We start from the raw sequence: 22,743 nt of genomic DNA on the forward strand, positions 1-22,743 counted from the left end.
GATATCTAAAGTTTAAGAAAACTTGGTCGTTTTTCCCTTGAGTACTACAAAAACATGTTTGTATCTAATGCTATATTAATATGTTCATGTGTTCATAATTTAGAAGTAATTCTGAATTTTCATATATTGGCTAAATTCTATAACGTGGAAATCTTAAGAAAATTTCTGTATTTGTCTTATTGAGAGAAGTTCACATGCCACAAAAATGGTTTTGATCTGGCAGCCAAATGCACAGTTGACAGTGATTATGTACTTTTTTATGATTACAAATGAAGATTTGTTTCTTTCTGGTGTAGATTCCCAGACTCCCTTGCAGCACCATGTTTCATAGATGAACCTCCTGTGTCTTTGACTGTGTCGACACCGAACAGTTTCTACAACTGTCTGAGGCTAACACTCTTGTTCATATGCTAGATTGTTTCCTTCTCACTTACTCAATAGCAGTACTCTAGCCATCCTCTTCTTTCACTACCATTGTAAAGTCTCCCCTTTGTAAGTGATTCTCTAGCAATGCAGCTTGCTGGAGTATAATAATAGTTTCCTTTCTAAAATCCCGTGATGGGATGTTGGTTGGCCCAGTGCGTATTGGTCTGTGCATGCCACTGTGCTCTTGAGTTCATTGGTACAGCATCATGCCATGTCCAGCACACAGCTTTTCACGGCACTCCTCTCTACCCTTCAGCTCTTGTGTTCTTTCTGACTCCTCTCTGTGATGTTCCCTGGGCCTGGGAAGAGGTGATATAGATGTCCCAGGTGAATACCTTCCACCCTCAAGTTGAGACCTGTCAGGTTGTTTTATGTTTGATCTGACCCAGACTACGATGATCGCAGACCACTATGACCTCATTTTCTAAAATACTGTTTGCCTACTGTTTATGTAACACTTTCCACCTACATCAGACCTCTGGGTTCCAATTTCTGTGATGACTCGTATTTCTGAGTCATCTTCTGGGGTTCTTCTTAGGCCTTGTTTTAATCTCATCCTAACTAGTGTTCTTGAGTAATTTATTTCCTCTCATACTATAGTAATGATACCTGGTAGCTTTCTCTTTACTTCCATTGTTATATAATATATGTAGTGTCTTCTGGAAATGAATTTTTTTAAGATTGGATTTTATGTGTATGTATGAGTGCCTGCTTGTATGTATATGCACCATGTATGTCCTGGTGCTGCCCATGGAGCCCTGAAGGGAGCATGAGATCCCCTTTATCTACAGATGCAGGTGTCTATGAATTACCAGTTAGGTGCTAGGACTGAGCTCAGGTACTCGGCAAGAGCAGCAATTGATCTTAGCCACAGAGCCATTGCTTCAGCTCCAGAAATGAGTCTTTTGAAGGCATATTATGGTTACCCTTTTAAACTTAATTCCAAGTCTTTCTACCTCCTTATTTACTCTTGCATGCCTCATCCTCATACTCTGAGTAGCTCTTCAAATTACCCTATTGCTCAAGTCAGAACCAGTAATCCTAGACCCAAGGAGGTGGAAACAAGCCAGATTGGACCATGTAGTTATTTCCATGCCAAACAGAGCTTATACACTGACTGTGAGACCCTGCCTCAAGGATAAAGAAGAAACCAGATATCTAGGTTCTTGGTTTTAGTTCTGAGTCTTTTCTGTGAGGACAGTCGACCATCAGGGCCCATTGATTCTACCTCTTATACGGTTGTCCTTCTCTCAGTTTACACAGTACCATGGGCTAGGCCACTGTAATCTCACCTGCTAATTTCTCCAAGCTGTTCTCCATACTGCACGTGGTGTATCTCCCTGAAGTCTAACCTTGGCCATGTCTTTCCATCAACCATAATAGAACTGGGCTAACAAAGTGGTTAGTCCACGAAGGGAAAGAACAAGGAGATGCATTAGGGAGTTTCAGTTGCAGATTTAGTCCATGTGAAGGCCGTGCTCCAAACCGGCAGAATTCTAGTGTCTGGCTAGCTATTAAAGCAACAGAGGTCACCTGTCTTACTATAAATGTGATTTTTCACTACATATATCTCTCTGTCGGATTTCTAAATACATTCTGCCTGAAACAGTATATGTCTTTTAACACAAAATTTTAACTCACCAGTCTCTCTAAATTCACTGAAACTAGTATATGAATTAAATACAGAATTTATTTTTCTCACATAATTGCATCATAAACTGTATTTTTAGATGGTTAAATATGTTTTCTACCTGTAGTAGACCTAGTATTCTAGTATATTGTCTTGAGTTTATGTACAAATATTTATAAATACCTGGCTTCAGAAAATGTCCTATTCAACTCTGCTTACATCAGTTCTGGCTTCTAAGAAAACAAAGCTATTTTACAGTTACATTCAACAAGGAAAGTAGAATATTCAGATTAACCTCTCTAAACTAGGTTACCATTTTCTGCTGAAACTGTTTTACACAAAGTTATAGAACATAATCCAACTTAGTTTTCTGAGTTTTTATATCCTTCAAAGATGTACCATATTGTGCTCTTCTTTATGTTCTCTTTAAAAAAAAAAAAAAAAACAAACTGCACAAAGCTGGATTGTTGTTTACTGCTATTTTTAACCCTCGTTGAGACAGATAGTTACCAGAGCTGGGCAGCTGAGTAATTGAGCACATTACAGGGCCAAAAGAGTAACATTCTGACCTGAGGCACACATTTTATTCTAGAGGTGTGTTTGAGTTTATGGATTTTAAAATAATATTTCAGTATAACTCACATAGCCATAAGTTACCATGACCAATCTGTGACTTCTTGTTCATTACCACCCCTCCATTAATGCTGTGTTATCATCGAGATTACATGCAAATAAACTTTTCCGGTATAGAGCCAACAGGTATGAAAATAACTCCCAGGAGTTATTCTTGAATGCATCTTTTCGTAGCTTCCTCCATCTCTACAGGTCTGGATTTGTAGTGAGGCACTTTGCGGAAAACAGCTAAGTAGTAGTAGAGATAGGCCTATGGTAACCCAAGAACATTAGCTTTGCATGGTTGGGGTCCCAGCTAGTGTGCAGATGAAGGTGGGAAGTTGTAGAGAGGATCATGGTCTTTATCGCTACCTCATATCTCTGTTGTTCCTTTGACTGGTGGGTTGGCAAGTGCAGTCAGTTCGTCACTCTGCCAGGGACATAATGTGTTATGTCATTTAACCATCACTGTATCTCCTGGGGAGAACTAGTCAGCTTCATAGCTGTGGAATTAAAGATGCAGATAGAATAAGGAATGTGCTCAGGATCTTAGAGTAAACTGACTTTTTTTTTTTTATTGCGGGAGCTGATACATGATTCTTAAATGGAAGTTTAATGCTGAGCGTTACTTTTTAAATGCATTATTCTGGCATTCCCTGGCTTATGTATTGAAATATTGTACCCTGGTTTGCAGTGTATAGTCTTTGCTATGACGTCTGGCCAGATGTGGAATCATATCCGTGGACCTCCATATGCTCATAAGAACCCACACAATGGACAAGTGGTAAGTGTATTTTCTATCCATCGATACTATAAACATTCTCCCTCTTAAATGAAGTTATGATTATCCTCTAGTAAGAATAGGTTTTCTTAGGAAGGTTTTCTTTATAAAACAACACATCTTTTCATTTACTGCTTTTGCTTCATATATGCACACATGCATAAACACATAATATATATTACTTTAGAGTAAGGACCACTTTGATGTTGACATCCTAAAAATTATTGTGCCAACTACAGAATGCACACCTACAATATTTGTACAAGTTTGTAAATTACTGTGGCAACAATATGAAATACAACATGAGAAAAATTGAACAAGTATCTAGTGTCCCATCAGTAGTAAGTTTAACCTTCAGGAGTTAATTTAAATATCATTAAAAATTCTAACATCATATTAGAGTGTTAAGAAACCTTTGCTACAGAACTAAAAGTAGAGTTGAAAACATTGTAGAATTAAATAATTATTAAATATGTAGTGGAATTTATCTCAGTAACAGGTCCCAAATTCATGTAACGGGGCCTGTTAGACGTCTTTTCTTTTGGTGGGAAGGAAATACTGTAATAGATCAACATAGCCACTTTCTACCCTGGAGTTTAATATTATGTTTCTGAGTATTAAAAATATTTAGAGATGTGCTTTATAATCTCATTTTCTCTACTGTTCTTTTGGAAAAAATAGAAGGATTTTTAGTGGATTACGTAGACATCAGGTCCCTGCATCCCACCCTGTTCCTTTGACCAGGTGGAATATTTTACACAGGTGCTCACTCTTACTTAGTCTCATAAGTAAATATTTCATTATGTAACCAGTTACAGTTACTGTTGTGTTGCTGTAACCAAAACACTCAGCAGAAACATCTCCAGGAAGAAAGGTTGCTTTGGCTCACAATTTGAGGATGTTTTAATTGATGAGAACAGGAACATGAGGTGGAGGCTGCATACACTGTGGCAGACCTGGAAATGGAGAACGTGGGCCTCAGAGCAGGGGCAGTTGGACCTCTCAAAGGTCCTTGTGACCTGATTTCTTGTGACTCGATGTCCTCCAGCAAACCCCACACATGTTCAAATTCTGTAGCCTCTCCAGAGAATGCCACTAATTGGGGAACAAATGCTCATAACATGACTCTATGGAAGACATCCAACCGTACTACTCAACCCTGGCATCCAAAGCCTTATGACCATCTCTAAGCATCACATGCATTTATTCAATCCCAACAATTCCTAGTGTCCTAACAATTCTTAGGCTATTTAGAAGTCCCAGGTTTCTATGGACATTCAAGGAAATCTCTTAGATATGCTCTAGCCAAATTTAAAAACATAAAAAAAGTAAAACTCCAATGACTCAGAGTCAGTTTTCCCATTCCAGAAGGGAGGAATGAGAGAATGAACAGCTGAAAATCAGCAGGCTGACATTAAATCTGCCCGTCAAGCCATGGGACGTTCAGCTAGCTTGGGCAGCTTCAGATGTGTGGCCCTATTGCTTGCAGTTCATGTGTGGTTTTTCTCGTGGGCCGTCCACTTTGGCTGGTGTCTCCCGTTTCTGGCATCTCTGCCCTCCAGAGGTCTCCATTCTGTCTTAGGCTGCCACTGTCACATCTTCATGCACTGACTCATGAAGGATCCCTAGCTGCAATGTGATGCTGCTACACATTGGCTGGCCCCATCAGCTGTTCTCAGCTGTCTTGGTACAAACCAGTCCTGTAAATCCTTTGCTGCGCATACAGGCGAATCTAACATACATGAACGACAGCAGCTTCCGTTTCCACATGAACAAGTATCTGGAAGTGCTTGGACTCCAGTTGCTGTGTCCTCTCTGTGCTTGTACATCGTGACCAGGAAAGTACTTGACTGGGTGGCCCTGACAAGTAGGGAGGCCCTGCTGCTCTTTCTCTATGAATGAAAGACTTTTTTTTTTTTTTTTTTTTTTCCTGGAGCTGAGGACCGAACCCAGGGCCTTGTAACTGGAGAATTTTTCTCCAGCTCCAACCACCAAGTCCCACCAGTCCCAGAGTCCACTTATAAAATAAACACACAGACTCTTACATTATTTAAATTGCTTGGACATTAGCTCAGGCCTATCATTGTCTAGCTCTCACTCTTATATTCAGCCCATTTCTATTAATCTTTACTTTGCCACGTGGCTTGTGGCTTACTGGTACTTTACATCTTCCTTGTCTTGGCAGTGGCTCCAACCGGTCTCTCTTTCCTTCCTCCTTCCTCAATTCTCCTCTCTCCTTGTCCCGCCTATACTTCCTGCCTGGTCACTGGCCAATCAGTGCTTTATTTATATAGAGCAATATCCACAGCAGGGCCTTGTGCTTGCTAGCACTGAGCTAAATCCCAGCCCCTGAGTGAAAGTCTTTTAAATAGATTTATACCCTGGCTTTTTCAGTGGGTAGAGTTTTGCCTTCAAGATGCTTTTCTTTTTGCCCTATTGCAAACAGCACAGTTTCTCTTTATTGATGTTACTCTAACTCTTTAAAGATTAAAGATGCTTTTTAAAAATTAATTAATGTATATATTTTACATCCCACCACAGCTTCCCTTCCCCACTCTCCTCCCACTCCCTCTTTCTATCTCTCTTCTTCTCTCCCCTCAACCCACCCCACCCCCGAATTCACTCAAAAAGGGGCAGGCCTCCTATGGGCATCAGCAAAGAATGACATATCAAACTACCTTAAGATCAAGTACCGCCCCCTGTATTCAGGCTGGGCAAGGCAACCCAGCATGAGGAATAGGTTCCCAAGAGCCAGTCAAATGAGAGCCCTGCTCTCATTGTCGTGAGTCTCACATATATAACAAGGTACATGACTGTCACATATATACAGAGGGCCTAGATTGGTTTCATGAAGGCTCCCTGGTTATTGGTTCAGACTCTGTGAGTTCCTATGAGGTAGGCTAGCTAGCTGTTTCTGTGGGTTTTCCTGTGATGTCCCTGACACCCTGGCTCCTACAATCCCTCTTCCCTCTCCTCAGCAAGACTCCCCTAGCTTGGCCCAGTGTTTGGCTGTGGGTCTCTGAATCTGCCTCCTCCATGAGTCACCAGATGAAGGCTCTCCACTGATAATTGAGGTAGTCACCAATCCGATCACAGGGGATAGCCAGTTCAGGCTGTGCATCCACTGCTGCCAGGAGTCTTAGCTGGGGCCATCCTTGTGGACTTGTGGGAGTTTCCCTTGCATCAGGCTTACAGATGCTTTATTTCCTGTATTTTTTTGCCCATGATATTAAATGCACTCCTTTCTATCAAATTGTATGTATTTTACATTTCTCTGCCACAGTTTTTGCTCCCAGGTCTTTGTTCTGTTTTTTAAATAACCATTCCAAAGCTTGAGTGCTGCAAGACCATTAGTCTGTTACTTTAGGATTTATATTCACTCAAATTTTATAGGCAGATTGTTTGACACAATGTAACATATTAGCCTCCAGTGCAGGTGCTGATGGACTCTGTTCTCCCCTGGAACCTCAGGACCAAGTTACTGTCTGTGCTTTTGTCCATGTTGTGAAGCTACAAAGGCCTGAGAGTCACGTGGTCAGTACAGCAACAGAAACGACACAATCTTGGTACTAACTTCATATAACAGTTACTTGTGTGCTGCTGAGACCAAAATGCCTAATAAGTACCTTATTTCTCTTAAAAAAAAAAAAGTTCTTCAGTAGGGCATTAACATAGGAAATGAATTCAATCTTAATGAGCTGTTCAGTATGTAACTATTAGAACTATGATTAGGTGCTAACATCCACTCACCAAAATAAGTAATATTGATGCTGTTCAGAGTTTCATTCACCAGGTGGAATATAAACAATTTCATCTATGTTAAAGATTGAGATTAGGTAACAGTACTGATCACACTCATACTCCATGGTCCTATGTTTTTAAACCATAGATTTACACACACATGTGTATGATTTACAGATGTACAATAATAATAGCTCCATTCTTAATACCCTTAACAACCCCCCAAAGGTCCATCAGCAGAATAAGTAAGGAAACTGCAGGATGAGAGAGTGGGGCATATACAATAAAGCTACTTTCACATGTAACAGTAATGACTCGTCTCCACAATGTAAAGTAAAGCTAGACACATAAATGTGTCAGTTTTAGATTTCACTTACTGATGTTCAAAAACTAATCTGTGTGTTAGTCCTCAAGAGAGCAGCTTCCATGCTGGGTGGAGGAACTACAGTAAGTCATCTGGTGGCTTCTTCCTGCATATTTTAATCCATGTGGCACATACGTGGTTGCACTGTGAGAATGCTTCTAAGCATAAATTGATAAATTAGGAACTTTTCTTTTGCATACATACTAAAGGTTTCCTTTTAAAAAATAAGCTTTAAATAACTGTTTAAAAATGTATCCTATACAAACTTGTCACAATTTAATCGGTGTCTTTCAACAGTGTCCTTCCATCTGTCATTCCATGGAGTATTTTGAGTTTGCATGCCATGTCTTGCTGTGTTTTACCATAGTTCGTGTTCTGGAATGCTGTATATGTGGCACTATGGGCTGATATATTAGCCTTCTAGAAGATCCCCAGCATAAACAACACAGTCTTTCAGTGTAGCACCACCAAGGCATGCTTTGGAGTCCTATACTGAACGTTCCCATTAGGTTTTTCACACCTGGTAACTTTGGAATCTGAAACAGTAGGCGAACATTATCAGGATGTAACTTTTCCTCAATTTGTGAAACTCTGTGAGAACATGTGAAGGGATATATTCTGTACCACATCAGACTTCACTGTCCTGCCATATTACATTTCATGGAAAGATTTCTAGACTGTAGAAGTCAAGTCATGCAGCCTAGCATGGTGTTTAGAATGATCGGGTATATTTGTGGCTGTTATAACTGCAATGGCAGCTCTGATGCCACATGGCTTAAGGACAGTCTGCTGCTCAATGTCCCCTAGTAGAAACTGTAGCCAAATATGGGAAAATTACCCATTCTACACTGTGTGATTGTTAAAGGGGAAAAGCTCCCCTGTAGGTCTGAGAAAGTCCAATGTTTGGCTTCTGAAAACCAATATAGACCTGCTGAACAGCAGTGCTGGGGAACAGTGGAGGAAGGTTGGGTCAGACGACACCAGACCCTCACAGGGACTGGCCTGCAAAAGGTTCTTTCTAGGGGCAGTGATGGAATGAGTGTAGCCAGACAAGCCAGAGGCCCCCAGGAAAGAAGCCTGCGGCGAGTGGAGAGCAGGTACAAGAGATAGCAGCTGTGCAAGTGTGTTTACCAGTGAGGGAGTGACCTGTTGGAAAAATAGTTCACAGTGGAGGTGAAGGACACCTAAGAGAATTGTTAGTAAGCATCTACAAAGGGAGGATAGCTAAAAAGGTTCCTTTCCCAGGTCAGTTAGTCCTGTGAGCCACTGGCGCTCGGTGCCTCTCTGAGAGTCTTCCCCCAGGTGTCTTTGCAGCCATGTGGGGCAGATGCTAGTTCTCATGCGAGAATAGGAGGCATTTACACACCTCCTGTCAGACATTTGTTGAGCGCTTGTCCCCTATCTAAATAAAGCATTGCTCTCTTGGCACTGGCCAACTTCATCAAAAGAAATGCAAGCAAACAGAGCTCCAGGTTCTAGGGACAAGTCAGGCTGGAGCGCAGTACTGAGGACAAGGTTGTGCATGGCAGTACCTGCATAAACAGTGCTTACTTCAGCTCCCTAACATGCCAGCCTTTTAGATTCCAAACAAAAGGGAAGGGTATATGAAAAAAAATACAGCTTCAGGTTAGTATTAAGTTACTGTGCTCTGAAAAAAAAAAAACTAGCTAAAATAATAATTAAAATATCTATCATGATGAGTTCTTTTTTTAAGGAAACTATTGTGTTTTATAAATAATCCTGCAGAGAAAAGTTTTAGAGGTGTATACATTGAAGATCTGTCTCTATTATAGATAATTTTATTTTTATTACATGTTTTAATGTTTTTACATAGATGGGAAGTTTCTTCCCTGATGGAAATTTCATCATTGACAATTTGTTTGTAGAATTTGTATTTGGACTGTGCTCTTCAGAATTGGTACCCTTGGCAGTCTGGTCCTCTAAGCTCTCCCTTCCCATTTCTCTTGTACATCATTTGGACCTTCAATAGAGTGTATTATATATGTTGTCTTCCTGCAGGGGGACCTTGAAGTAATGAAATTGAGGCTGTCAAGGATTTGCAGTCAACTTGTTTTGGAAAGATTAAGTTACAAAAAGTAGAATTTAGCTAAAGGAATGCTCCTGCTGCTGCTGTTGCTATGACTGAAGCTAAGTAGTGAGTGAACTGAGCCTGTTTGTTAGAAAAGTTGGTACCATAATGAAGTGTAGGCTTGCTGGGAAACCACTTCTGCAAGTGTTCACCAGGACTGATCTCAAGTTGGGCTTCATTCCCATAACAGAAGGAGACAGCCCTGATTTACAACCAGCCATTAGACCTACCCCATTTCAAAGAACACCTGCAGTTGAAGCAGGCCACATCCTATAACAACCATCCATCCATCAGTCTTTATCAGGAGAAGCATAGTGCTTGCTGCAAGGTGGGCAAGCTGAGCCTGGGTAACAACTATTGGAAGAGAACAACACTGGTGTGCTTAACAAGTCATTTTGACATTATCGTCTGCCCATAAGGGTAGACTTGCATTCTCCAATCACTGTTTCAATTGTTCAAAGTGTAACCTGGGGCCTGGACCTGAAAGAGATGTATTGATGCTAGCTTATGTGGAACACATAAGCCCGTATATGCTGGTAAAGTTGTTTCTTCAGGGCTGGTTTCCTTGTGTGCATTAGCTAGAATAGTCAAGTGCTATGATTAGGGTTTTTTTATTATTATTATTTTAAATTTTTAAATCTCTATATGTGTGGAGTGGTTTCTCATTGGGAACACACACACATGTGCACACACATGCACATACACACATAAATACTATAGCAGTATGTAATATAAAGAAAGTACATGTAATTGATAGATGACGTGTCAGTTCTGAACTTATTTTGTCTTTAATCATGTAAGCTTCTAATTAGACTAATCAGACTGGACAAAACAAGCTTAATAAAAATAAAATAGCATTTCGGGGTATGTTTTGACTTTTTTGTTTCATTTTCAATGCTTTATACATAAAAGCTATCTTTATTACAATGTTTTTGTTCACATCATCACATATGAATTGTGAAATAACACATACTTTAAAAAGCTGAAAAAATTAACAACGTTCTATTTCAGTGTAAATGATAAGAGGAATGTAAGAGAATTAATAGTGCGGGAGGAGAGTGCTGAGTGATTTCGAGTTTGTTTGTCACTGTTAAGATGCTATGTAATTGCACTAGTCAAGCACTAATGATCCACTTAACAGCATGAAAGTCATCATAAAAGCAATCAGTACTGTGTAGCTAAAGGGAAACTATACAACTCGTGGTTATATGGGACACAAAAGCCTTTCTGTTGATAAGCAGTCATCTTAAAGAAAAATGCATCTAATACAACAAAGCTTATACTTAGGCTATTACTCCTACTGTAAACAAATGCTGCATTGTTTCTCTTGAGATTTAGATGTAAATTGTGTAATGATACTGTGTGCAGGAGGCTCTGGCGGGTTGAGCCAAGGTGCCCTGGTGGGTGAGGGAGACACACCATACAGACACAACAGCAGTCTGCATGCAGCATGGAGTGGTGGAAAGTCAGTCACACCATGCAGACACATGTCCACCTGGAAATTATTTTGGGAAAAGGGGAGAGAGAATAGAGGGATGGGGAGAGAGAGAGATGGATGGAGAGAGAGAAAGGAAAGCAGAGGTGTTCACAGCCTCATGGAGAAGAGAGAGGGGAAGGGGAAGAATAAGGAGGGGAGGGTTTTTCCTCTTAAAGGGGGCTTTATGTCAGGACACAGGGCAGGTCCTGAGGGGCAGGCCAGAATTCCAACAAACTCTTGCCTAGGATTACCGTCATTGCTCATACATAACCCAGGGTTTGTTACTGCTTTGCAGTTGAGTTATGAATATTCCAAGTGTTCTACCCATGTGTTTACGTATGCAGAAGCATTGGTTGTAAAGTGGTCCTGCTGCTGAGGGAGTCAACATTAATGGCCCACTATATTGATATATCCACATACATCACTTTCATGTCTCAGATTTTACCCATGGTAGATGTTTGAGGGTCTTTTTAGTCCTGTAATCCCATCCCCACTTATAAGTTGGAGATTGTATGTACTTAAACTATTGTTGTGATATTTTAATTAGAAATACTTACAAATGCTCTACCATCTACAACAAGAATGTTGATCTTATCTTTATTTAAAAATAATAATAAAACCCAGAAAGTTAAATACAGTTAATATACAAAAGATAGGCAGGAAATTTGTATTGGGGATTAGAACCAGGTTTCTTTCTGTCCTGTTGATTCATCCCGTTACTTTCAGTGCACTGAACATGTCTTGAGAGTGCACTGATGTCAGGTGTAATGGTTGGTACAGCTCCATTGTGAGACCTCATAAACTAGAGAGGAATTGTATAGTGTAGTGTGGGTCAGCGAGAGTCTCATCTGTAGAACCTTGCTTCTTACTATGCTGTGTGGTTATTTATGAAAGTGATCCCGTATCTGTCTGGTCTTTTCCACATACTTCCCTATATTCCCTGTTACTTTAGATAGCATTGCCTACTTAGCTGGCTTTGGCAAAGTTGCCTGCCTCTGTTAGTATTTTCATGGTTCCCCGTGTCTCTCCACCTACCTCCTAGTTACTTTCATCATCACCGTAACCTGTGTGCATTCTCAGCCAAAATTCGAGCTGTGTCTTGTCAAATTTTTGAGCAGTGTAAACTGCTTTCTTTCAAGGATTTCTATGCACCACATTCACAAGTCATTAAAAGGGACTATTAAAGGGACTTCCTAACAGGGCAGTCCACATAATAGACATTTAATAACTTATAGACAAATAGATGTTTACTTTGCAAAAACAAAATAGTAATTCCAGGCCTTTAACTCTGAAAGTATATCAGGAAAATAAGAGTTTACTAGTTAAAACCTTGACAGATGGCAAGATCGCTCAGTGGCTAGTGCCTCTTACTCTCGAGCCTGCAGACCAGAATTTCATTTCCCCAGAGCCCACATACCGGAAGAAGAAAGTCAATACCTGCATTCTGTCCTGTGACCACCGCAAGCACACACAGCATACCACTCCCACATACACCTATTATAGAACTACAAGATGAGAATGTATTTTCATATGTCAACCCTTAATTCAACTAAATATTCTCTGACAACTCAGAATTGATTTGATATTACATAAAAATTAAATGCTAAAAGAATCCACTTTCCCACAGAGTAATTGTTGAATTACTCATTAACTTCGTAACATTGCTTAATTTTTTCCAATTATGGAAAATTATTTCAAGCTTTCAAAAATTAATGTGCTAAATAGAACCCAGTGGTTGTTAAAAACCAGAGATTATTCTCAATAACTCAATATTATTGAGTCATATTAATATCATATTAATGACTCAATAATAAGCATGTAACTTGAAATCCAGGAAAAGCATTTTATTTAAGAATAAGACCTTAAAAACTTCACCAATTGACATTATTCTGTGAATGCTACCAAGTATAATACCTTTTGACATTTCATAAAAGTAATGAAATCTGAAGTAAATAAACATTCAAAACCCATCTCTTTAATATTCATATTATCTATGTTACTTCTGTATCCATTAAAATGAAAATTTAGAGTAAGTTTTAAATATTTGCCTTAAAATAGTTTTAGTGTTTTTATATGCCTAAGGACTTCTGTAAACTTTAACCCTATGTTATATGTTATACATGTTATCAAAGCAAAAATATTTGTTAACTGCCTTTTACTAAAATAACTATAAAAGCAGCATAATTTGCTTATGCCATAGGCCAAATTAGGCTTTAGTTTATAAATTAGAATTTCAAAATAATGCTACTGTGGGGATGAAATAGATATGCATTGGGACATTTTCACATGTCTTTGTGTAAATAATACTGAACAAATTTCGTGTATCAGTAGAGTTCTCTGGGCCTCTCAACTCTCCACTTGTTCCCTTCTTCCTTCAGATATTATCAGACCATTATTATCATTGTGTTCACATAACCAAGTAATCCAGAATATCATGGAGAGAGAATGAGTCCAATATATTGTATTTAATTTAATTCTTGTTCACAGTAACAAGAACACGTTTTCTTTTCTTACATGCTGTGGGTTTGGAATGGTATTCCTTTTTTCTTCATTCCCCAAGCCCCTCTTTTTCTGACACAGGTCATATATAACTTTTTCGAGAAAGTCATTTGTATGCCTGAGTGAATATAATTGTTCTGAATGGCATTATCTGGCTTATTGTAATTTTTTAATTTAATCACATTTTTTCATAATCATGTCCACTAATGAAGTAAAAATATCTGGATCGCAATGCCAGAATATTCTTCATCTTTGTAATTCTCCGCATGAGGCTGTGCAGACATCTTCAATGAAAAAAATGTGCCAAGAAGATGCATCCAAAATAACTAGGCTGGAGAGATTTCATTTTGTTTTCTTTTTTAATGTTCACAGTATGGTAGTTTTCCACCTATGAATTCATAAATTATGTTGAGCTTTACTTTTTTATTGATTTTTTTATTCCTTTTGGAATAATAATAAGCATTACATATATTACATTTTACTTATTAGTAGAACATTTACTACACAATATATAGATTATTATTTACAAAACTATTTCTAGCTTTGTAACATTAACTGTTTATGCTGCATAATCAATTATCTATTGTAGTTTATAATTGTTACCTATACCAAAACTTCATCCATTTGGAAAGTTTGGTATTTGGCCAAGATGCTCAGTTCAGACTTAAATGAACCCTTGTGTCAAAATATAGTTATATATGCCATACCATGTTTAAATGCCTATGAAATACTGTTTTTTTACTTCAGTCCCTGAATGTACACTTAAAGATACACACTGTTGAAATGTACAGTATGCAAAGCTTTGTTTGCAACAGTGAGTTTTATACTAGATAAAACAACAGAGCTGCTGTGTGAATGGTGCTCCAAAAGGAACAATTACTGTGAAAAGAAACATTTTCTTCATGAAATCAAATGGTTGTGTCCTACATCAAATCTTGTAAAATTCTGTCAGGAGCCCAAAATGTTAGGCAAAATTATGTATCATCTCTTCCACTGAAAGAATGGAAAGTCATTTTTACACTAACAGAAACTTTGTAAAATATGTAATAGCTATATGTTGTGTCTGATATTAGATGTGCAGTTTATATATTTAGTAAATGTTTGTCATATTTTCCAAATGTAACTATTAATCTTTAGAAATGCATCTCTCTTTCTATGAGAGTGTTTCACGCCATTCTGTTCTTTCTCTGGGACCCATTCTGCCATTTCCAGTTCAGTTCTGTGTGCACTCAAATCCCTACACTTTCTTTGCACGTACTCAATAATAACAAGAAACCAAAATGTTGCCTGGAAATACTAGGAGAAAGATGGTCTCTAGGAACAAGAGTACCATAAACAATACATCATGGAAGGGTTACTATAACTCAGGAGTTTCTAGTTATTGTCATGGAGCATTTTAGTAATCTTGGTGTTTTAAAAATATGCTGAAGGTGATCCATGATTTTAGAACCTCATCTATTAACCGGTAATTAAACTGGAGGACCATATGTTTTTTTTCTAGCAAGGAATGAGATTGTGTGACAAACACAGCACTCCTGAAGAACATTGAGCTCACATATTTTGTTACATACAAAATATACTGCTGCTTGAGTATACCGTTGTTATGAGAAGTCTTAAGTTAGACTGTTACTTAAATTCTTGTATATAAAATTGTATATTCTATAGGAAATTACATAAATATTATTCCGTAGCTAAGTATGTAAGAAATACATAACATCTTCTACAGTAAAGATGTTTGGGAGTGAGGGCGGTAGTTGACATTTTAGGACAGATGTAGGAGCATGTCAGTGTTGAACTGCCCTGTCAACACAACAGACAACCTGAATATGAACTTACTGAGGAAGAAGGGCTTTGTTGTGCTTCAGAAAGAAGCAGAAATGGAATCTTCCTGGAGCTTTGGGACTGGGCTTAAATGGTATAAGTGGACATTTCTAAGGCAGGCAGGCAGGCAGGCAGGCAGCTGATGTGGATTTGAAAAAGAGTATGACGTACCAGTTTGCATTCCCTGGCTACTGTAAGGCAAGACTCTTAAAGAAAGCTATCTACCCAGGTGTGTGGACTGTTTATGATAAATTGATTGGTACAGATTTCTTGAAGCAAACACTATCATTCTTTCTTTGGCTTATCTTATCTTTGTCAGGCAAAGATTTCCTTGAACAAACTACTAAGTCATGTTGACACAGATGTTCTCAGTTCTCAGCGATAATTCAGGAGGTTGTTGATGGATTTCAGGTTGTCAGAGTTAGTTTCAGGATAACGGCACCATATGAGAAGAGAAGAACCATACCTTACAGAGCAGTAATGTTAGTGTTCTCATGCCATGTAGGACTTACTTTCTGTATTTGCCTACTTTTGAATTTATCCTTCATTTTTTTGTAAATACATTTTATAAATGGTAGGGAATCTAGATGGTACAAAAATCAGACTTTATTTACAAAAAGCTTTTACAACTTCCCTTATTAAACTGTAATAGTTGATCCACTTCTTACATTGAGATGGTCGAGAACTTGCTTTCTCATGAGACAATCAGTACAGCTATAGAAAGCTTTGTGTGTTGGAAAGCATGTGTGCACTGTCTGGAAGTGAGTTGGGAAATGTGTGTAAGTGACAAAAGAGACTTCTGCACCCTAGAACAGAAAACCATCCCCTGAAGTAATTAATCATCTATTAAAGATCTAGTGGCTTCAGAACTATACTTGAAAATGCTGTCAGCAAATACATAGGTAGCTTTTAAAAATCTCTACTAAGGGAGTCCTCTGTTCTTGGTAATTAACTTTCACAGGGGAGAAATAAACCCTCTACTCCTGTAACTGAAGGCAGTTCTTCAAAGCAGCATTCCTGAGCTCTGCGGCCATTATTTAACTAGACCCTCAGCATGGAGATAAATGGGTTCCTGCATGTAGATTCCACCAAGTGACTACTGTGTCTCCATGTAGTTGTGGGGCTTGCTTGTAGTAGAGAAAGGAGTGTCTTCTAAACTCTTTGAACCCAGGGTTGTAGAAAAAACACCAGGGATACCATGGCAGGGGATATTAGTATAGGTATAACTTTGAAGACTAAGCCGGGCAGTGGTGGCGCACGCCTTTAATCCCAGCACTCGGGAGGCAGAGCCAGGCGGATCTCTGTGAGTTCGAGGCCAGCCTGGACTACCAAGTGAGTTCCAGGAAAGGCGCAAAGCTACACAGAGAAACCCTGTCTCGAAAAACCAAAAAAAAAAAAAAAAAAAATAACTTTGAAGACTTGAGTTGAGCCTAATTCAGTATAGTCTGTAGTGTTATGGATGGAAAAGAAACTATACATTCAGTTACCTTGTTCTTGACTGACTGGGAGTTCCTTCACATTTCATGTTTTCTGGGTTCTGAACTGTAGAATTTGAATTTTTAGTGTTCCTAATGTATGTGTACTTGATTAATGATGCTGAGAACACTAATTTTGGGAAACTCTATATTCAGATATTTGTTCATTTAATTGTCTCATCAACAGCAGTTAATAAAAAGTACACTGTGTGCCATGTTCAGAGCTTTTATTTTTGTCAGATGACCTGCACAAACAAGTAGATGTGGCAAGTGGTGGGCCATACTTTGAGAGGAGTGACTGGAGTAGGGCTTGAGGACTGTCAGACTAGATTCCAATCTTAAGTGAGGCAGAAGCGATTTGGGAAATGCAGGCAGTCATGGTAATGATTTAATACTTTCAAAAGCATTCCCCTTTTCCTCCCCTTGAGAAAGAGGGCCTCCTAGCCCGTTGTTCTTAGACCGCACTGCCCCTGGCTAACTGCCAGCTCTGGTTCTCCACAGCACAGGCTGGACAGCTCCAGAGCTTTTCTTCGGCTTCCCCTCCTTTTCCATCATCCGTGTCTCTGCCTCCAGCCCTTCATGTTAGGGTCCCTGTGTTTTCATTCTCCTATTCTCCCATCCAACTCTCTCTCCTTTCCATTCTCTCTCTGTCCCTTTCTACCTTCCCCCCTTTTCCTTCTTCCTCTCCTTGCCTTGCCAATTAGTATGCTTAGCTTAGTACAGTGATACTGGGTCATCGTGTGTGTGTGTGTGTGTGTGTGTGTGTGCGTGTGTGCGTGTGTGCGTGTGTGTGTGTGTGTGTGTGTGTGTGTGTTGGCAGAGTTTTTCTGTCCAACCACCTGTTTACAAATAACCAGCAGCCGCTTCCCAAATAACTGACTCGGAGACTTAATATAAATTATAAATGCTTGGTCGATAGGTCAAGCTTGTTACTAGCTAACTCTTACATTTAAATTAACCCATATTTCTTATCTGTGCTTTGCCAAATGGCTCATGGCTTGTTACTTCATTTTTCTGCACGTCTTGCTTTCTTGGTAGCTGGCTGGTGTCTCCCCTTGACTCTGCTTGTCTTCTTCCCATCATTCTCCTAGTTTTGTTGCCCCTCCTATATTCCGGCCTGGCTGCTGGCCAGTCAGCTTTTTATTAAACCAATCCGAGTGACAAATCTTCACAGTGTACAAATGATTATTCCAGAGTGTAGTGTGTGCGTGTGCGTGTGCGTGTGCGTGTGTTTGTGTGTGTGTGTGTGTACACTCACATGCTCATGACTGTTCATATATGTGGATGTGGTCATGCAGATATGAAAGCAAGAGGTCAGCATATATACAGTCCTATGCTTCTCCTCCTTGTTCGAGACAGGGTCTCCCCTTCTCATAAACCAGGCCAACTGTCCCATAAGCTCATTGAGAATGTTCTCTCTCCAGCTCCCATTGTCTCGGAATCTGAGACACGTTGGCTAATGTGTTGGGCTTTTATGTGAATGCTTGAGATTTGAACTTAGGTCTTCAGCCTTGAACTGCCCTTACCTGCAGAGTTATATCTACAGCCTCACACTTTTAGTTCTTACATTATTAAACTTCACTGTAGGATTTACAATCGTAAATCTTTACTCCAATCACTTGAAATATCAGGTCTACAGGGAATTAGTGGGATTAAGTGATTTCCTTAAATTCATAAAACAAGTTTGTCACACAACAAATTCAAATCAGTTTATTTTTCTGTCTTATTTTAATGCCTGGTGACTCTTGCCTTTTTGTTTTTAAGTTGTTATTTCTATCTTTTGTCACATAATTTCCTATGTTTTCCTGGAGTTATATACCCTGTGACTTAATTTCATTAGCATGCTGCTATTTACATTACTACTGATACTTATATTTTCATGACCCGTCTCTTTCCGGACACCTGGAAATGATCCATTTGCATGCTTTTCTTTCTGTGCCCTCCATGAACAGAGGCCTTGGAGCTGTAGTCACCCAGTGCAGAGGGGAGGAATGTAGAGATGTGGCTTTGGTGATGCAAGGAGGTGTGCATGAATTTACTCTTTGCCTGTGAAGTTGACTAGAGCTGCATGGTGCAACTGATACTTTTAAATCACGTACTTTGGAAACTATGCTCATACATGCTGTGCAATCATAATTATTGCTAACGAGGGCCTGCTAGATGGTTCACAAGGTAATGATACTCAGAAGCAAGCATGACAACCTAATTCAATCCCCAGGATCCATTGGTGGAAGGGGGAACTCTACATTTTTTCCCATTACCTTCATCTGTATGCCATATTGTATGTGTATATGCATGTACACCCCCTCCATGTGTACACAATAACTGTAATTTTTACTATTTTAAACCATTATTAATGAAACTAATTCATCATCTCAGTATTATGAAGCCATATATAGGTAAATTAGAAGGAATATAGTATTTCACTAAATTAATTGACTATCAAGAAATAATATAATGTATGTTATTTTACATAAACCTATTTTATATCAACTCTGTATGAAAATTTCTATGCAACTATTTTTTGGTAATGTTAGAACTAACAAATTACCTTTAAAATAATTCTTACGAGGCTGTTTATAACATGTTCTGGTCGAAAGTTTCTCAGAAGACTGAATGTAAGTGTCGTCAAGCATAACAGTTTGTAATATGTTAGAAAATAAGCTTGGTGTATCTCTCCTGTAGTCACTGCTTCGTGCCAGTGGTGGTGCATGCGGTCACATTGACGGCGAATTTGAGGGCAGCTTATCTTTCTGCTGGGACCCCTTCCTTCATGCTCTTAAATCTTATTTCCTATTAGGGAAAACTGCTTAAAATCCCTACAACAGCACTCCTAATCAAGTTTATGTGTACCAGTATTTAGCATGCATGTATGCATGTGCACAGCACGCATGCCTGATGCCCACAGAGGTCCGAAGAGAGCCTCACCATCCCCCAGAACTGGAGTTACAGACAGTTGTTAGCCACCATGTGGCTGCTAGGACTCAAATGTGGCCCTCTGCAAGGACAACAGTGCTCTTACCACTGAGACAGCTCTCCAGCCCTTCGAATCTTTCTTGATGACTATGTTCTTCTTCTCCTCCAAGCAGATAATGGAAAATGGTTTCAACTGTCAGTAGAGGCACTTCCAGTTATAAGACATGAAAAAAGTAGAACGTGTTATCTGTTTAAAGAGAGTAGACAGTTTTGAATTGCTCATGTTGAAATGAGGGTTGTAATATAAAATATGAATACAATAGTAAATATTACATAGCTTCCATTCATGTGACTGAAACCCAACTACACTGCACTCTTTTTTTTTAATTTTTTATTTTTATTTTGCAATACAATTCAGTTCTACATATCAGCCATGGATTCCCTTGTTCTCCCCCCTCGAGCCCCCCTCACCTTCCCCTCAGCCAATCCCCCATTCCCACCTCCTCCAGGCAAAGCCTCCCCCCGTGGACTGAGATCAACCTGGTAGACTCAGTCCAAGTAGGTCCAGTCTCCTCCTCCCAGACCGAGCCAAGTGATCCTGCATAGGCCCCAGGTTTCAAACAGCCAACTCATGCAATGAGCACAGGACCCGGTCCCACTGCCTGGATGCCTCCCAAACAGATCAAGCCAATCAACTGTCTGACCCATTCAGAGGGCCTGATCCAGTTGGTGACCCCTCAGCCATTGGTTCATAGTTCATGTGTTTCCATTTGTTTGGCTATTTGTCCCTGTGCTTTATCCATCCTTGGTCTCAACAATTCTCGCTCATATAAACCCTCCTCATTCTCGCTAATTGGACTCCCAGAGATCCACCCGGGGCCTAGCCATGGATCTCTGCATCCAGATCCCTCAGTAGTTGGATTGGGGTTTCTAGCACGACAATTAGAGTGTTTGGCCATCCCATCACCAGAGTAGGTCAGTTTGGGCTGTATCTCGACCATTGCCAGCAGTATGTTGTGGGGATATCTTGGTGGATTTCTGTGGGCCTCTCTAGCACTTTGCTTCTTCCTAGTCTCATGTGGTTTTCATTTACCATGGTCTCCTATTCCTTGTTCTCCCTCTCTGTTGTTGATCCAGCTGGGATCTCCTGCTCCCCCAAGGTCTCTTTCCCTCGACCCTCGCCCTTCATTACTCCCACTCATGTCCAGGCTGTTCATGTAGATCTCTTCGATTTCTCCGTCATTGGGTGATCCCCGTGTCTTTCTTGGGGTCCTGTTTTCCAGGTAGCCTCCCTGGTGATGTGAGTAGCAGTCCAGTCATCCTTGTTCCACATCTAGTATCCTCCTATAAACAAAAAACCCAGGATAGCCAAAAGAATCCTGTACACTGCATTCTTGAAAGCACAAGAGTATGACCTAAGAATGATAGCTTCAACGTTGTGGAAAACTAAAATACTGAGGAAAGATATGCTCAAATGAGCATTATTTTCTAGTTTATGCATTTGAAATTGAAATGAAAGTATACAGAAGCCCATGAATTGATTCAGCCCCACAGAACAACATAAAAACAGTTAAGATATGTCTATTGAGGGAGTTGGCTCTATATTTTTCCCAGAATAAGTAGTTTATTGTGGTTTTAAGTATTGTACTCCCAAAAGCCCAATGCCATTGTTTAATAGTATACTAAAAGTCTGTTCAGCTAACCTAATTTTAAATGGTATTCTTATCTTTGAGATTCAGCCATTTTCCTAATGCCTTACAAAATAATTAAATAATTGTTGACTATAAAGCATGGCTATTTAGAAGATGATTATCCCAAGACATTATCAGTGAGTTTTGTAAGTACACATTGAAAATTCAGGTGTTGGTTTGAAGTCATTGGACTTTGGTTTCTTATGTTCAGTCCTGTGAAGGGCCTTTCAGATACTATCTTTTCATTGACTGAATTCAGAGCAAGAATATCTAAGATGTTTAGATTGACATATTTAATCCTTCTGCAAGTAATAGTGAATCATCTATTATACCAACCCCTCTGAATATTGGGCAATAAAGAATGATGACTCTTTCTCTTGATATGTTCACAGTTTTAGGGTGGAAAGGATATAATAATATATACATCCACTTTCCAGCTCATTTATACTTAAACATCAAGTTGAAATTATTTCTGTGTTATCAGAACTGGAACAACAGCTTTCTGCATGTGAATACAGAAAGCAAGGAAGGAGAAATGTCAGAGCCTAGATCCTTACGTTTCTTTGGTATTTTGCAAGTGGGTGATGATGTATTGACTCTCTAAAGCTGTCATGCCAAAGTACTATTCACGGCATAGTATAGCACACAAGGCCTGTGTTCTTAGCGTTCAGGAGACCAGACATGCAAATGCAGGTAGACTGGCGAAGTTGCCTTCTCCTGGAGGTTCTGGGGAAATCATATGCTTTGCCTATTTCCTGATGTTGTCCAAAGTTCTTGGCGTTCTTGTTGATGCACCACTGCAGCCTCTGCCTCCATCTTCATACCAGCTCTTCTTTTACTGTAATGTCCTTTGCTCTCTCTTCCAAGGATGCTTGACCATTGCCTACATCTTCAAAATAAAACCACATTGCAAGTTACTGTGTACTGATGGATCTGGGGCAGTTGTTACTTAACCCGCTCTTCTAGGCAAGGTAACAGGATAGGCATTCTTGAAGATGGGACAGGCCAGAAATATACTATAAGATAAAAAGTCTCTTTTTTGAACTATGTAATTGTCCTGGGTTTATATCAATAAAGATAATGTTGCTTAGAGATGTTTACCTACATATTAAAAGAATTTTTCATTTAAAAATTTCAGTAGGAATTGAAGTGATGAGGATATATGTAAATGAGAATATATGTAAAATTGAATAATTCTTTTTTCTCAATTTAATATAGTCA

The 22,743-nt window shown here is 39.4% G+C and overlaps 1 protein-coding gene across 4 annotated transcripts in view; it reads left to right on the forward strand.

The window, feature by feature from the left end:
* The window catches only part of Tusc3 (tumor suppressor candidate 3), a 169,715-nt gene that overhangs the window by 105,665 nt on the left and 41,307 nt on the right, over positions 1 to 22,743 (forward strand). For 3 of the 4 annotated variants that reach the window (XR_009374832.1, XM_059244216.1, XM_059244218.1), the window contains exon 6: positions 3,363 to 3,452. The exons of the other annotated variant lie outside the window; for it this stretch is intronic. Coding sequence is in view for 2 of the 3 variants with exons in the window: in XM_059244216.1 (XP_059100199.1) it covers positions 3,363 to 3,452 (90 nt within the window). In the remaining variant the exon portion in view is untranslated. The remainder of the gene's footprint in view (positions 1 to 3,362; positions 3,453 to 22,743) is intronic. 4 annotated transcript variants of the gene reach the window in all.

The sequence above is a fragment of the Peromyscus eremicus genome, chromosome 17, assembly GCF_949786415.1.
Source record: "Peromyscus eremicus chromosome 17, PerEre_H2_v1, whole genome shotgun sequence".
In the NCBI taxonomy this organism is placed as follows: Eukaryota; Metazoa; Chordata; class Mammalia; order Rodentia; family Cricetidae; genus Peromyscus; species Peromyscus eremicus.